The 14646-nt window shown below is 40.9% G+C and overlaps 1 protein-coding gene across 2 annotated transcripts in view; it reads left to right on the top strand.

Annotated features, from left to right (window-relative positions):
• The first annotated feature begins 2451 nt into the window (after positions 1 to 2451).
• FCHSD1 (FCH and double SH3 domains 1) overlaps positions 2452 to 14646 on the top strand; it is a 63551-nt gene continuing 51356 nt past the window's right edge. For both annotated transcript variants that reach the window (XM_072400606.1, XM_072400607.1), the window contains exons 1-2: positions 2452 to 2551; positions 11555 to 11652. In XM_072400606.1, the coding sequence (XP_072256707.1) occupies positions 2531 to 2551; positions 11555 to 11652 (119 nt within the window). In that variant the 5' untranslated portion in view covers positions 2452 to 2530. The remainder of the gene's footprint in view (positions 2552 to 11554; positions 11653 to 14646) is intronic.

Here is a 14646-nt window from a genome sequence, read left to right on the forward strand (position 1 = left end):
GCGATCCCATAAGCAGGCTGGATCAGCCTGCTTACGGGATCGCGAGGGCACGTGTGCCGGCTTTTCCTCGCTCAGAGGAGGAGGAGACACGCGCTGCAGCCGGGAGGAGAGCGAGGAGAAGAAGCACGGAGCATCGTGGTATCGGGTGAGTATGATTTTTTTTATTATTTTTAACACGTATTCGGTGTATAAGACGCACCCACTTTTCCCCCCCAGTTTTGGGGAAGAAAAAGTGCGTCTTATACGCCGAAAAATACGGTATGTCACATGATCTCCCACCTGCGCAGTGCGAGATCTGGTAATGTGCCAAGAAGACGACGGACGAAAGGACTTAAAATGGTGGAGCCTGGCGCTTCTGTGGCGCCCGGCTCTTCCTCAGCATTGGGACGAAGAGGAAATCCAGGACGATGCAGGACCGGGTCGCAGGAAGGACCAGCGTCATCGACAGTCCTGCCAGCTTAAAGGTAAGTGTCATTTTTTTGTTTTCAGTTTGGTTATGCTTTCATATAGTATTCTAGAGGGTGTTAAATTATAAAAATTAGTCTTCTGGAATAAAGAAATACTATAAATAGACAGACAAGCTCACCAGAGGAAAATTATTTCAGCAAAAATATGTTTATTTGGCAGACTCAATTGTACTGCATGAAAATGTCTAACAGTGGTACATCTACATATAACTACAAAGACAGATTGTGCATGAAAAGTATATACAGGAAGTTAAGAAGTTTCTTTTGCCACTAACGGCACTTCTGGTTACAGGGTGACAACACTAAGGCTACAAACACAAGTAAAATTGGATATTTCATGCTGATTTCCAGAGACAGATGAACGAATGAGTACGAACGAACGAATACACAGTACCTATTCTATGGAGAGGGGAGGGGGAGGATAAATGCTCTCTTCTATTGACATGCATAGCAGTCGTTCCCAAATGTCGTTCATGGATCCACCAGATCAGCGGATTCATGAACAACATCAGACAAAGCCTGTACACATGTGAGATATCACATCAGCCAAAAAACAGCAGAAGATGTGGGTAGTTGTAGACTTGTTTTCCGGCTTCTGTGTGAATAAGTGACAATGGTAAGTCGGTGGATCCTTCTCTGATGGAGGTCTGGAGAAGTTTAGTTAAGCTGCGTACACACTTCCAATTTTTATTGTTGGAAATGAACGACGAACGAATGACGAACGATCGATTGGGCAAAAATCGTTTGTAAAAAAAGTATCCAACGACGCCGACGAACGAGGATAGTCGTTGGAAATGAACGACGAACGAATGACGAACGATCGATTGGGCAAAAATCGTTTGTAAAAAAAGTATCCAACGACGCCGACGAACGAGGAAGTCGGTGGAAAAGAACGACCGGACCGGCGGATCGGATTGGACGACGATCGTTGATCATCTATCGTGTGTACGGTCGTTCATGGATCGTCCATGGTCTGAGCATGCGCGGTGAACGAACGTTCGCTCACTTCCTGTGGTGCACGTCACTTCCTGTATCGTTCAAACGATCGCATCTATCGTGTGTACAATATCTGCGAGCGATCGTGTCGTTATCTGTATGTACAGGATCGGTGCTTTACGTTCGTTCGCAGATATCGTGCAGGATCGTTCGTCGTTCGTTTACCAACGATAATAATTGGAAGTGTGTACGTAGCTTTAATGGCTGAGCCCTATAGAGAATCAGAACTATTATACTGTACACACTCTTACCCCAGCAGCTGACACATGTACAGCTGCCTGGTGCTGGTCAGGCAGTTCTGATGGGGGGGGGTCTTGTGTTTAGGAGTCTGGTAGGAGGGGGAGGTAGGATGTCTGGGAAGAAGGGGGTCAGGGCATAGGATTGGGTAGCACTGTGGGATTTCAGGACGCAAATTCTGACAGAAGTGTCAGTACATTCCCGCCGTACACAGACATTCTCCCACTATACCCCCCCCCCAGGCACTCAGTGTTAGACTGCTATGTCCGGTCACCTAGACGCACACACAGGTGACATCACTCCTGGGAAACCCAAGGACCCCAAATTCTTCCCAGGTGACCAGGCCAGAAGCCAGAGTCTGAAGTAACTTTAACTGTGCATAGACCGGTACTGCCCACCTTCTCAGCATCTCAGCCCTCAAAATTTTACTACAATGAACATATTGTGAATGAATATTATTAAAGGCTGGCACTGTGATAGCCCGAGCCTCCATTGTACGCAGGTACCACAGACACCAGCCTGCCACTAAACAGAACACCCAAGGCCATCAGACTGAAGGCGGTGGGCGGGGCTAAAGATACAAAAGCATGTTCTGTCAAACATGTGGGCGTGCTTAATGATAGTGGGCGGGTAAGCCTGACGGGTTACAGGCACACCTAGCTCAGAGTGTGGGCGTGTCCCTGGAGATTTAGGGGTGGGGTTCAGAAGTGTGACACGCCTTGTGGGCGGGGCTCATATTGATGGGGCGGAGAGCTGGCAGAGGTGATACGAGTTCCGGGCTGCTGCTACCTTGTCCTGTCAGCGCAGGAGAGAGTGAAGAAGTGTCCGGGATGCAGCCTCCTCCTCGGAAAGTAAGTGTGACCCGTCTGGGTGACAGGGCTGGAGGTGATGGGGGTCAGGGGGAAGAAGTACCTGAGCTCTGTGCTGGCTGTGTGTTTGCTAGAAGCACAGGGGGACCTGTGTGTGGGAGCAGTCACATGACTGTGCGGGGTGCCTGCGCCATATGGAGGCATCACATGTGTACCTGCAGGGTGTATATACCTATAGGGGGTAAAAATCTATAGGGGGTATATACCTACAGGGGGGAATAATCTATAGGGGGTATATACCTACAGAGGGTATTAACCTTCAGGGGGTATAAACATATAGGTATTATATACCTACAGGAGGTAAACACATACAGGGGTTATATACCTACAGGGGGTATTAACATACACGGGGTATTACCCAAAGGGGTATATACAGGGTCTGCTCACTACCCTGAACTGCACAGCAGGGAAGATATTTGTGTGTTGTAAGGGATCATACAATTCTTCTTCTATTATTGTTTATTCGTTATTATTTGTATACATTATTTTACTATTGTTTCCAATATCCCCTCATTGTGTACAAACCATCTGTAAAGAATAGAATTAATTGCTGAAGTATTATTTGATGACTCCCTTTGCTATTGTTTGTATTTACAAACCCAGGTACCCAGAGGGCGCAGGTAATGCCAGCTGACATCCTGTGCCCGCTCTAAATTTCTCACACTATGTATTGTTTTATTTGTGAAGAGTGACAGGGGCAAAGTACTGAGGGTGCTAGGTAGGTGGGTGCTTTTTTTGCAGGTAGGGTGCTGCTATTTTTTGTAGATGGGTTCAGCTGCTGCTGTTCTGCTTTTGAAGTGCTTATCAAACCCAAAGAACCAGATTCTGTTCTACCTCAGTAGTAAATATGAACATTCTGAGGCTGCATCCATCCCCTTCTGCGTTGTTTCCTATTGAGATGAATTCACATTACAGGACAGCAGGCAATGTGGGTCAGATGCATCTTTTGATTGTATTATTTTGTTTGAATGCATGTATTTGAGTCCCATTGATCACTGGAAGGCAAAGTTTTTCAGCCTTACCTGTCTGTATGATTCCTTAAGGCAGTTGCAGACCTACAGTGAGATTAGTTGACCCCACACATCAAGTGATCCCACACATCCAGTGCCCCACACATCCAGTGATCCCACACATCCAGTGATCCCACACATCAGGTGACCCCACACATCCAGTGATCCCTTACATCAAGTGATCCCACACATCCAGCGACCCCACACATCCAGTGACCCCACACATCAAGTGATCCCACACATCCAGTGGCCCACACATCCAGTGACTCCACACATCCAGTGATCCCACACATCAGGTGACCCCACACATCCAGTGCCCCACACATCCAGTGATCCCACACATCCAGTGATCCCACACATCCAGTGATCCCACACATCCAGTGATCCCACACATCCAGTGATCCCTTACATCCAGTGCCCCACACATCCAGTGACTCCACACATCCAGTGATCCCACACATCAGGTGACCCCACACATCCAGTGATCCCACACATCCAGTGATCCCACACAGCTCCTGGCAGGTGGCACCTTGCCAGCCACTCATCTGCTCACAATGTCTGCAGATTTGACAGAGGAGTCAGGCTGCGGAGTGGTTATCACTTCCTAACATTAGTAAATTGCTGCCTCAGGGCAGATGCTTTATTTTTCAATACTCCTCAGTTCTGCCACAGGTAAATGCTACATGTAGTGCAGGAGCTTACCTAATTGGATACAAACTGAATGGGTAGATCAGGTAGGTTCTCCTATTACATAGTTGTGGAATATCTAAAAATGGTTGTAAGGTCATATTGTAATGTAAATGGGAGCCTTATGGTCATTACAGTCCCACAGCTTTCTGCCCTGGGCTTAACTGTGATCCCTACCTCTCCTATTCAAGTGAATGGGGTGTTGGGAATTGTTTTTGCACACATCTTGACTGTTCCTGCCCAGCCTTTGAAGTTTTGTGCCAATCTGGTTACCCCTGGTGTGGTTGCCAGTCTGAGGTGCACACCATAAGTTTGCTGTGTGCCCAGGAACTAGCTGTGCAGTTAGGGCCCTTAGATTTGCCAAAATTGTTCTACAAGAACTCAGATTGTATGGTGAGCTTTAAACTGCTATATCCACACAGAGATCCTGGTGGACAACATTTTAAGCTTCTAATGTTGTGAATCTCATCCCAATCTCAATCTGTACTTCTCCCATCTCCAGCATGGAGGATCCCATCACTTGTAATGGGTGGGCCTGGTGTGCGGAGCTGGGAGCTCCAACGCAGCAATCTCATTGGTTTATTTATAAGAATGGGTCTAATTATCGATTAGACCCATCAACATACCCCAAATGGTATTTAATGTTTTAAAGGAATGGCCTTTTAAGTGTGAAGAGTTATATATAAAGAACACTGCAGTATAATACTTTTGGGTATTATAATGGCTCATAGCAGTTTAGTCATTTTTTGTTTTAATGAAATGTACATTTCCTTTTATACTCTACAACTTACCTAAAATACATTCTGTAAGCACTTTGCTTTTATCCATGTATTTGTATTTATTTTATAGTACAGTCAGCTGCATGGTTTTACTTATTCGTACTTTAGGCTGTATTCACATTGGCATCATTTTGTTCGAAGAAAAAAAACAAAAACTTGTGGTCACAAAAATGAATGAATCAAAGCAACCTGCCAGCATCCCTGCCATATAAATACTGCATATGTACAGGTGGAGCTTGGTTGCAGGATCCATTTAATCATTTTTCATGATTAAAGTTGGATGAAGTTGCTAGAAAATTTTCTTTACATGGTAAGAATTAAAGGACCACTGTTCAGAGGAATATTGTATTCTACACTCGTATAATTATAACTAAATTGGTGAAGAACTACAAGGATTGTGATCTTTTCATTCTGCAGAAATAGATAGCATAGCTGCAACATTTCTATTTTATAAATGTGCAAATATACATTTCTTGCAAATAATAATGCATAGTCTCAGTGCAGTAGCATCTTGTAGTTAATAATGTCACAGAATTGTCGCAAATTGATGGCTACTACAGGCTGCTGTATGAATGATGTCCAGCACCTGCTGCTCAGTGTATCTGAGTGCTTCCCTGATTTTTTAACATAGGGGAACCCTTAAAATAACTTTCAGGTCTTCAGGGAATACCTTCTATAATTATTATATCCACAGCTCAGTGGTCAGTAGGAAGAATGCCTTTTACATTGCTGGCCAGCGAGAAGAATGTCACCCTTACAGATGGCCAAAAAGATTATTGGTGTCAGGTACACTGACCTGAGAGGAACAAATTGTTCAGGGAACCCTAGCAACCTCTGGAGGAACCCTGGTTGAAACACCGGTTTAGCAAATGCCTAGAATTATGGCGTACTGGGGCATTCGTGAGCACATCACAGGCCAATAAATAATTTGACCGGCATAGTCACCATAGGAGTATGTATACATCAGGTCATGTGACAAGTGTGAATTAACCAGCAGTTATTGAAATTTGTCTGCCATAAAAAAATGATTTAGTGTGAATCACTATGGCATGTGTCAGCATTACCTTATAACTTTATTCTAACAATGAAGAAATACAAATCTCAATCAAAAATAAACCTGAGCAATTAAAATCTAAGCTCCAGTCTGTTGAGCTGATGTTTTGCTGACTGCGGAGAGACAGACTGGGTCTCCAAGACTGGAGAAGATACACTTTCATCAGTGAAGCCTGGATGATCCAGCAAACCTGGAATGGATCTGGTTCAGAATTGAAAACATTTGCTAACAAATAGCAATGGACTTTTAAGAAATTAATTCCAGGTTTGCTGGATCGCCCAGATTCACTGATGAAAGTCTATCTTCTCCAGCCTTGTAGAGCTTTATTTAAATCAGGCCCACTGATGTCTAGTAGTCTAGGTGAGACTGGAGACCACAACCAGGACAAAATCTGGTATGACCTAATGTAGCAGCAATATACCTGTGTCTTTATAAAAGACAATATAATTGGCTGTTGTCATACCATTCACATATGGTTCTGTCAACAGCAGGCAGGTGAGATTCTCCTTTTCATTACTATAGATGAGAATCACATATGGCTGTGCGTATCTCCTTTCTTCCCTGACAGCCTGTCAGACTACAACTGGCCCCAGCCACACACAGGAACTTGCAGGCAGCTTAGAAAAGAGCAGAGGGGGGTCCCCATCTACTAAACCTAATATTAAAATCATCAACGTGGAAAAATAATTGTGAAATACCACAATATTGCGAAACAGTGATAGTTTCTGAGAGGTTTATCGTACTATGGAAATCATATCCTGAACGTGTTACTACTGAAATGAGCGCCATGAACATCTATACGATGGTAGAGGCAGCAGTCCTTTTTAAAGAATATTCTGCACTAAATATGGGTTCATTGCATTTCCCAATCTTTTGTTTTATATGGTTGTTTAATAGGTCTGATTTAATAAACTTCTGTGAGAGTGGAGAAGATACTGGCATGGGTGAACCTTGGTTGTTCAATAAACCTGGAATAGATTTCCTAAAACATAATTGGCTATCAGTTGAAAAATGTTTTAAATTGTGAAGCAGATCCATTCCAGGTCCTTCCAAGACAGTGTTCTCTAGTCTTCGAGAGCTATAATAAATCTGGCCCTGTGTGTCCTATTCTGACTTGTGAATTACTCCTGATTTAAATATTTTCTGAGTGAAGGGTGACATATGGAGAATGTGTGAATTATGTGTGAATTAAGGATACATCTACAGTGCTCAACCCAGAAATTATTTTAAGCTGGGTGGGAATAAATTATAGGTGGGTGGCAGCCCCTAAATTATTACCCAATTTATCAGTAACCACCCAAAAACAGCCGGGTGGTTGCTGAAAAGTTCCAGGTGCTGCCCCTGGGTAAAAGGGGCAGGAGAGAACACTGATTTAATATCTTCCTAATTCCAGGGAATTTTCTACAGGTTTACCAGGCCTGGAGGAATTGCATTAACTATGTAGCCAGTTGGCTGTTCTCTTTTTAATGTACTTCATATTCAGTAGTAGTAAAGTGTAGTAAAGTGTTTTTGGAGTTTTAAATAATATGGAAGAATTTTAACTAGAAGTTTCCCCAGTGGAGACTCTGGGCCTGATGTATTAAAGCTCCCCAAGGCTGTAGAAGATACACTTTCTTCACTGAAGCTGGGTAATCCTGCAAACCTTGAATGGATTTCTTTGCTAGCACATGTTTTAAATCCTGGACCAGATCCATTCCAGGTTTGCTGGATCACCCAGATTCACTGATGTAAATGTATTTTCTCCGGTCCTGGAGAACTTTAATAATTCAGGCCCTCTATTGGAACACGGTTACCAAGGGAATGTGAAGACTGACTGTGAAGCAAGAGAAAAAAAGTCTGTGAGGACACACAAATCAATAAAAAAACAAAACATTTAATACATATTCTAAATCTTCACTTGTTTCTGTCTCTTGCCACCAAGTTGGACTGGTCCATTTTTGCCTTAATATGATTTATGGTAACAGTGCTCAACCCAGAATTTTTTTTAAGCTGGGTGGGAAAAAAATTGTAGGTGGGTGGCAGCCCCTTTATTGTGACCAAACTCTTTAGTAACCACCCAAAAACAGCCGAGTGGGTGCTGAAAAGTGCTGGGTGGTACGGCCAGCTAAAAGGGCCTGGGGAGAACCTTGGGTAATTACACCTGGAAAAGCAATGCTAAAACTACATAGCAGAGATTTTAAAATTCTGTCTAAATACATGCAAAAATCCAAATTTAAGGTGAGGTGTAAACAAGCACATTGCCACCTGCCCCAAACTTCTCAGCACTTTTATGCTTGGTGATTCAGCAAACCTGGAATGTATTTCTTTTTAGCAAATGTTTTGAATCCTGGACCAGATCCATTCCAGGTTTGATGAATCACCTAGCTTCACTGGTGAAAGTGTATCTTCTCCAGCCTTGGAAAGCTTTAATAAATAATGCGCATTGCGTTGTCTTAGCTAAGGCTGCATACACAGGTCAGATGATTCTCATCCGATTATTGCTTTAGGGCTAGAATTGGATGAGAATCTGACGTGTGTAGAGCGCTTATCCAATGTCGTTCATGGATCAATCCTGGCGGATCAACAAACTTATCATATTACAAGTGAAGGGGATAGAGCGCAGTGGGGTGCTGCTTCCTTGTTCTCTCCCCTCTCTATAGAGCAGAACGGAGATGTATGTTCAGCACTCGTTCATGCATCTTTCAGCCTTTTGTCGTTGAAAAGTATGGTGAAAGATCCTTTCCAACGACAAAAATCTTATGTGTTTACGTAGCCTTAGTCTTGTGCTGTGCAGTCTGGGGAAAAGTGCCTTGGACTGCTTAATAATACTTTGCTTTGTTAGATTTTTTTTTCTCTTTTCAGTTTTGTCCACATTCAGAACAGTGAAAGAAAATGGGAATGTGGCTTTTTGAGGGGAGTAAAAATAAACCTGCCTATACATTTCACAAAAAGTTCCTCTTAGGATATTGTCCTTAAAGGGTATCTAAGCCCCAAAACAACCGTCCTAAAAAAAACAATAAATGTTTTTTTCTTCCTGCCAGAAATCCTATGAGCTAAAGACTTCCTACGCTCTGTCTATGCTAAACTCTGATCATTTATGTTGTTGTCAGTGGTCTCTGAGTATTATGGAACCCTCCCCTATACCCTGTGAAGAGTTGGACATGGACAGGGTTCCATAGTCCTATTCTTTTTCTGCCATTGTTATGCTGAGATTAAAAGTGTGCTACTAGGCAGCATGGTGGCTCAGTGGTTAGCAGCGCTAGGTTTCCGGTTTAAATCTCGGCAGGGACACTATCTGCACGGAGTTTGCAGGTTCCCCCTTTGTTTATGTGATTAGAACAATATTTATGCTTTTTCCTTTTTTTTCCCCCAATGGGGTTGTGCTTCGCTCTCCGACATCCCAGTATGTGGGCGTGTCTTTGCAAACTACATTCCCCTGCATTTGGCATGGTGATGGCAGAGGATAAATAGGGACCAGTTAGGAAGGCTGTCTTTTTGGTGCACCTTTTATTTTTTTTTACATCAGGAACAGGAATCATATAGCAAATAAAACATTTAAAATATGTTTTATAGCAAACAAAAGAAAAAATATCCCCCTTCCTAGAAAATCAACCCCAAATACAAACTCAGTAATTATATGATTAGTGTGAGTTTCTGTGTGAGGTGCACTTATGTAATGCTGTAGTTTGAAATGTAAAGGCTTGAAAGGACTATATGAATAGATATGTAATGATTCATGAGAAAATCAATAACATGATTGATGTTGGTTGAGGAAAGAGATACAGTCAACATAAAAGCCTTTGGAAAGAGTTTATAGCTGGTGGATGGGAATAAATTGATCATGAACCGGTTTCATTTCATTTTGATGTTGTGGTTTTCAGATAAGAATTTAGAAGCAAGCACGTAATATTTGTCTTAAAGCAGAAATCCAGATGAAAATGTTCTGTTAATACCCATAATTATCAACAGTTCATTCATGGACTTGTAATCATTTACAAAAGAAACAATCATTCTAGCTGATTCCCACTGTTATGAATGAGATAATGCCAGAAGTATCTTTGTTTTCTTTTTCTTAAAACATTGTATTTTTATTGTTTTTTTGCAAAATTGTTTTCATAATAAAACATTTCAAATATAGAAGATAAAAATTAAAATCAAACTTAACATATAAAATTAAAATTAACATATACAGTGTTGTTGCTTCCCCATTCCCATTTACAGACAGAAATCAGATACATTAAACTTTATTACAAGTATACCACGTGTATCTCAGAAAACCTTTGTATGGAACAGGTTTATTTCACTCCAATGTTAGACCCCCCCAGTAAAGCGTTACCCAGGTCCAGATTCTGTTATTAGCTCTCATGTTTACTGCTCCTTCCCCTTTTACCATCTCCTGTGTGACCTTTGCTAGTGCTTGCCTCAAGTAGAGTGCCCGTTAGGCCCGGTTGGTTCTCCCACCATACTTCTATAGATATTGGATTCTTGAAAGATGATCCATGGAGCCCATGTGTCTAAGAATCTCTCAGCTCTACTGTAAAGCCCTGAGGTCAAATCTTCCATGTATTTGATTTAATTCACCTTATTTATCCACTGGGCTAAGGAAGGTGGCTAAAGCTACAAACATGTCAAATTTTTCTCGCCTAAAAATCGGGCGAGAATCTGGCGTGTATACAGCCTGCCTCGTTCAACATCCGTGGATCCGTCCTGGCAGATCCATGGACGATGAACGACGAGCGATCCTAATGCAGGGGAAGGGGGAGAGCACGCAGTGGGGTGCTGCTCCGTCGCTCTCCCCCTCCCCTCTCCATAGAGCAGAACGGAGCTGTATGTACAGATGTGTGTGTGCTTTTACAGAAAGCAAAGGTTATTCAGTAGGTACAAAGATAAATTATTTATTTTTGTTACCCATGCCCTGTTTTTTTCTGTGTTTGTCATGAATAAATGTATCATCTCCTCCTATTCTGGTGACTGTGTTTTGTAGTAAACAGATAAGGTTTAGTCTACACGGGAGTTTTCACCAGCGTTTACCCTGAGGCTTTAAAAAGCCCATGTTTGAAATTCCAATGCATTCCAATAGGCTAATCTACACCAGGACGTTTCCTTAAGGCACGTTTTTGAGCGTTATCTATAACGTTTCATGCAATGTTTAAAAAATTAAAGTTCTGGGTTAACACAGGAGTATGCCAAAAAATGTGGGTAAATGCTTCCATTGATAGATTGACGGAGTAGGAACATTTACATTGTTTTTAAAACTGTCCATGTAGACCCAGCCTAATTGCGATAAAAGTAACTGAAAAAGTATTTAGGTATTTAATAAATGAATATCACAAAACATTTTCGAACAGTGGACCTACCAAAAAAATGAGTAATTAAGAAACCTTTATTGTTGAGATATATATACACTTTAAAGTGTAGAGTTTTTTTATTAATTTTCTGTGGGTCTTCAGATCTGAACTTTTTTGTTTTTTTACAGGTAAAAGTTACTCAGGAAGTTAAGGTTCGATTTGGAGAACAACTTTCAAGTCTTCAGAACAAGCAGCAGCAAGATGCTGAACTCTTGGAAGACATCAGGTGAATATGTGGATGATTGGTAGTGTTGACCTCCTTTTTTTTGACTTGTTTGTTTGAAGCCTGCTGCTTGAAAACCATAGCTTTGTGTTGTTTATAATACACCATTCTTTCTCAACCTTTCTCTTCTGAATAACACTTGAACACTGGAAATTTTTTCAGATCTCGGGGAACCCTCACTAAAACCAGTTTTTGGGGAGTCATTAAGAAAAAACAATACCCTAGTTAGTGGTCAGTAGAAAGCTTGCCTCCCAACAGTTATGACTAGAAAAACACCTTTATAGACACGTTTTAATATGTAATTTGAGACATAAAGCCGGCCATGGGCCCGAACTATGCAGACATCAATAAATATGAGGTAAATCAGTCACAGTTCAAGGAACCTCTAGCAACTTCTGGAGGAACCCTGGTTGAGAATAAATGAAATACACTATAGTCAGGTTAATTGTCATTGCTTCCCTGGGTGCACTTCTACAACCACCATGGACAGCACTGCTTATTATGTTTGCACGTAGCAGCAATTTCTACGTATGCTCTTTATCCACATTTGTGTGTAAGGCCTAAAAGCCTAAAATGAAAAGTATATCTCTACCCCGTTTTGTAGGTAATGGGATGGCCCTTCTCTTTTGATATTCCAGTTTGGTTACTAGGTTTCTTTGTTGCTCACCCCACATACTTCCTGCAGTAACCACAAGCTGTTGAATTGTCATGGTTTTTCTACAAATAGTTCTGAATCTCTAGATGCAGCATTACAATGACTACATTCAAAATGATTTAATATCACTTCACATTTTATTGTCTTTATGCGACCTGTCCTAAACAACCATACATTACCAGTCCGGTAGGTATGTTAGGTATGAAAGAGTGGGGAAAGCAGGTAGGTACCAGTCATCGGTAAACATTCAAAGCCATTTTTTTATTGTAAAGCCTCTGGGCTACGCTTTAGTAGTATTGTGGAAACCTAATAAAACAAGAAACATGCACCTTTGAATAAAAAAAAAAAAAAAAAAGTCTAATTTATTTTATTTTTTTTGTCATGTGACTTTTAAAATTGTTTTCAATATATGCCATATGAGATGCTAGATATGAGATCCTATTTAATATTTTTGTTAGAACCCTAAAAAAGTGAAATATGGTATGTCGCTTTCTTTAAGGACAATTGATCTGTTTTCTTTCTATTTAAAGTGTAAAATAACTTTTCCTTTTTAATTAGTATCGGTTTGTTTTATTTTTTTTCTTTATTTTTACCTCTTGATCCTTCCAGTTTCTATTTCCTTCTATATGGTCCTAAGATGGATGCTCCCTATGAACTCCAAGCTGACACACAACTTCCAGCTTGGAGTCCACTGAAAATGAGGGACATCATGGGATGTTGGTGTCACCGGAAGGGGGAATAATAAAACTATAAAGGGAAGTGCCAAAGGGTTTAACATTAACCACAAACCAGCTAGGGTGAGTCTTTGATAACATCGGGAAAGTCTAGTGTATATTAGTAGTGTATACCTCCTTTTTTATTTCATCTAAAGTGAATCAACATTCAACACCATTCCTATACACAACTTGTACATATATTGAGAAAAAAGCTGCTCAATTATCTCAAGGTAGCCAGTCATTTAGTTCTGCTAAAAGACTGTGTCAGATTTCAGACTGATTTTGGGATCTTTGCTAAATTGCAGATAAAAAACCTTGGCATTTGGTCATGTGACTGACATTTGTGGGATCCCAGGCAACAGTTTGCTCCTATGGGCAGTAACACTCATGATTATACTATGTTTCTGTTGTCAGATGGATTGTTGATTTTTTTGAGATTTCAGTATTTTTATGATGTTTATCCTATTAAGTGACAAAATCAAAAAAACGTCTCTGTCAATTAATGCCAATTGCTGTAAATTCCCAGCATTGACTACATTCTGGCATACAGGTGAGACTTGCATACTGGTATGTTGATATGTGATTATTTATATAGAATTGAAGGAAGCACTTGGGGAACTGCTGCACAATCCTCACACTGTGGCTGCCTGAGTCATATTTTAGCTATGTGTTCACTTCCTTTCAGTGGGATGCTAAGTAAACTGTCTCTTTCAGAGTGAGTGGGAGGAAAGCAGAAAATTAAAATGAATTCTGTATTGTGTCTACATTAGCATTAGCATCATGGGTAAAATGCGTTTTAATATATTCTGCTTTAAAGCCCCTCCTTTCTATCAGCAGTAAGGGAAATGAGGAGAGAAATGTGTATTTGTCAAAAAAAAAAAGGGAAGCAGCCTAGGGTGACAACACTACTCCTCCATAGATACAGTATGATGAGTAGTCTTTGTCACCTAAGGTACTCTCATGATCATAAGGTTAAAATAGAAGCCTGAAAAGGAAACAGAATGCAGCTAACACATCCAAGTACTGTTGAGCTGCAGTATATTACATTTTTGTTTCTGTATTTACATACGCTTTATTCTTTTCTGTCTTTACATACATTTTAATGTTTTATCCATTTAGAGCAGCCAGAAACAGTGACAGGTTGAAAGTCTCCTTGTCACATTTTTCCACAGAAACTTTTGTTTAAATAATAAATAATTCAGCTGAAATATAAATTTTGATCATGTTCCCCCACCCCTCTTGCATTAAAAACATTTATTTGCACAACACATTTGCAAATGACTGTAATGATCACCTGAGGGGAGAGATATGCCTATCAGATGCTAGTGCTGCCCTGTTTTCTAAAAGCATGCCATTTGTTTGTGGCATATGCATTGTCTTCAGTTTGTACATAATGGACACAATTACTGAAGCTAAAAGCATGTTAAAAATAGTCTAATGCCAGGTAAGGTAGATTTCTCAGATGCCAGTTCTATTTATATGGATGTGCAGCCCTAGGACAGCAGAGTCGTAGACTCAGCAGATCATTATTTTGCTCATTCAAAGTTCTAGATGCTTTTTCTTAGGCAGGTAAGATACATTATAAAATAAAGAGCTGACCTTTGTAAACTGTGACATCCAGCCTTG

This window comes from Pyxicephalus adspersus, chromosome 2, assembly GCF_032062135.1.
Source record: "Pyxicephalus adspersus chromosome 2, UCB_Pads_2.0, whole genome shotgun sequence".
Taxonomy (NCBI): Eukaryota; Metazoa; Chordata; class Amphibia; order Anura; family Pyxicephalidae; genus Pyxicephalus; species Pyxicephalus adspersus.